Source organism: Trichosurus vulpecula, chromosome 9, assembly GCF_011100635.1.
Source record: "Trichosurus vulpecula isolate mTriVul1 chromosome 9, mTriVul1.pri, whole genome shotgun sequence".
NCBI classification, from domain to species: domain Eukaryota; kingdom Metazoa; phylum Chordata; class Mammalia; order Diprotodontia; family Phalangeridae; genus Trichosurus; species Trichosurus vulpecula.
Window position 1 is genome coordinate 62,962,352 of NC_050581.1, and position 1,653 is coordinate 62,964,004.

Below are 1,653 nucleotides of genomic sequence, written 5' to 3' on the forward strand. Positions count from 1 at the left end.
CCATATAATGAGGGCTTGGGACCTGATGATCTCTGAGGACCATATGGTGAGTAAGGTTATGAGAAGGATTCTGGCAGATGTGCTCTCTCCTCACCCCTCACTGCCAACATCCCCTCTTAACCACCTGGCAATGCCAGTGGGTGTTATTCCTGAACAGAACTACAATCATAATGATAATTTTTGGACCTGACTTGGGTTTTTATGGGTATAGGGAACCACTGATGAAGGAACTCCCTTTACCAGGGCAGATCAGCACATACTCTGCTACTCATAATTTTAGAAAGTTTCCTGGGGGGCACTGAGAGGTATAGTAACTCACCCAGAGTCATATGGTCAATTATGTGTCAGAGGCAGGGTTTAAACCCAGAGCTGCTTGACTCTAGGACTAACTTACTCTCCACTACCCTCTGCTGTTGCCAATAACAAACAAAAAACAAACAAAAACCCAGCAGCAGCAACAGCCACATTTGTATGACACCTAAAAGGTTTGGGGAGTGCTTTGCTCACCGCAATCCCGTAAGGTAGGTCCCAAGTGCACCGTTTTAGAGATGGTAGCACAGGGTTTCGGAGGGGTAAAGGGATTTTTTTGGGGGGGTTTTAACTTAATTTATTTTTTTTATTAGATAAAGTACCACAGGATTGGTGGTGCCTGGGCTAAGAGACCGAAGTGTCCTGACTCTCCAGCCTCTTTATTTCTTCACGTTTCAGTGCTTCTTCTTGTTTCTTTAGCTTCTTCAGCTTCTGTGTCTCCTGGAAAACCTTGATACAAAACTCCTTCTTAGCCAGCCACCATCGGTGTGCGGGCCGGTAATACAGAGGGGAAAATGTGTACTCAATGCCCAGCTCTTGACATGTCTTCTCAAACACCTCAAAGTTGGTCTGCCGAAGCTTTTTGAGTACCTTCTTTCTCTGGTCAATGGCCATAAGCAGCAATCGCTTGTGGGCTTTGTCCTTGTGATGCTTCTGCATGTGTTCTTCATAGTTTCGGATCCTGACTGTCAATCTTACAACTCGGGCTTCCAGGGATGTGGTATCTTCTGGGTTTGCGGTGATCTGGTTTAGCAACTGCTCTGTCTTTATCTTCATTTTCTCCCTCTGGTTGGCCATTTCCAGAGACAAGAGTCTTTTCACAACATCATCGACCCCATCAATTCCAGGGACATTTTGATACTCTTTCAGCAGCATGGAGGAAGGCAGGTCATCCATCTGACTGGACTGGGTTACTGGTTTCTTATCTGCATAGGCTCGGGCTGCCTGGAGGAGGAGGCCATTTCCAGGTCGCAGGGCGCACGGAGGCCCCGCAGCTGCTCTGGCCGTCGGCCCGCAGGCCAGGGCCGGGGCTGGGGCCTGAGCTCGGCCCCACAGGAGTGCCCTCTGCGCCCTCAGCATCTCGGCCCCCCGCGGTCCCTGCGTTGCTCCCCGGCCTGGCCTCGGGCCTCGCTGCTGCCGAACGCCAGAGAGCCAGCGGACGACTCACATGGGCCGGTAAAGGGATTTTTGCCTGAGATCACACAGAGCCGCTAAGTGGCTGAGCTGGAACTTTAAATTGGGTCTTCTGACTCTAAGTCTAGTAAATTTAAGAGGCTCACGGCTCTCTTCTTCCCTCCCTTCTTGCCTGTCATCCCTGAGTTGATCTCTCTCCCTAGAAGCATA

At 50.2% G+C, this 1,653-nt stretch overlaps 1 protein-coding gene across 1 annotated transcript; it reads right to left on the bottom strand.

Annotated features, from left to right (window-relative positions):
* Positions 1-654: 654 nt before the first annotated feature.
* On the bottom strand, positions 655-1,433 carry LOC118830713 (28S ribosomal protein S15, mitochondrial-like). The gene has a single exon (XM_036737620.1). The coding sequence runs from the start codon at positions 1,387-1,389 to the stop codon at positions 655-657; it is 735 nt and encodes a 244-aa protein (XP_036593515.1). The 5' UTR covers positions 1,390-1,433.
* Positions 1,434-1,653: the final 220 nt, after the last annotated feature.

Coding starts and splice junctions, on each gene's coding strand:
- LOC118830713 (XM_036737620.1), bottom strand. CDS start 1,389: ATGCTGAGGGCGCAGAGGGCACTCCTGTGGGGCCGAGCTCAGGCCCCA.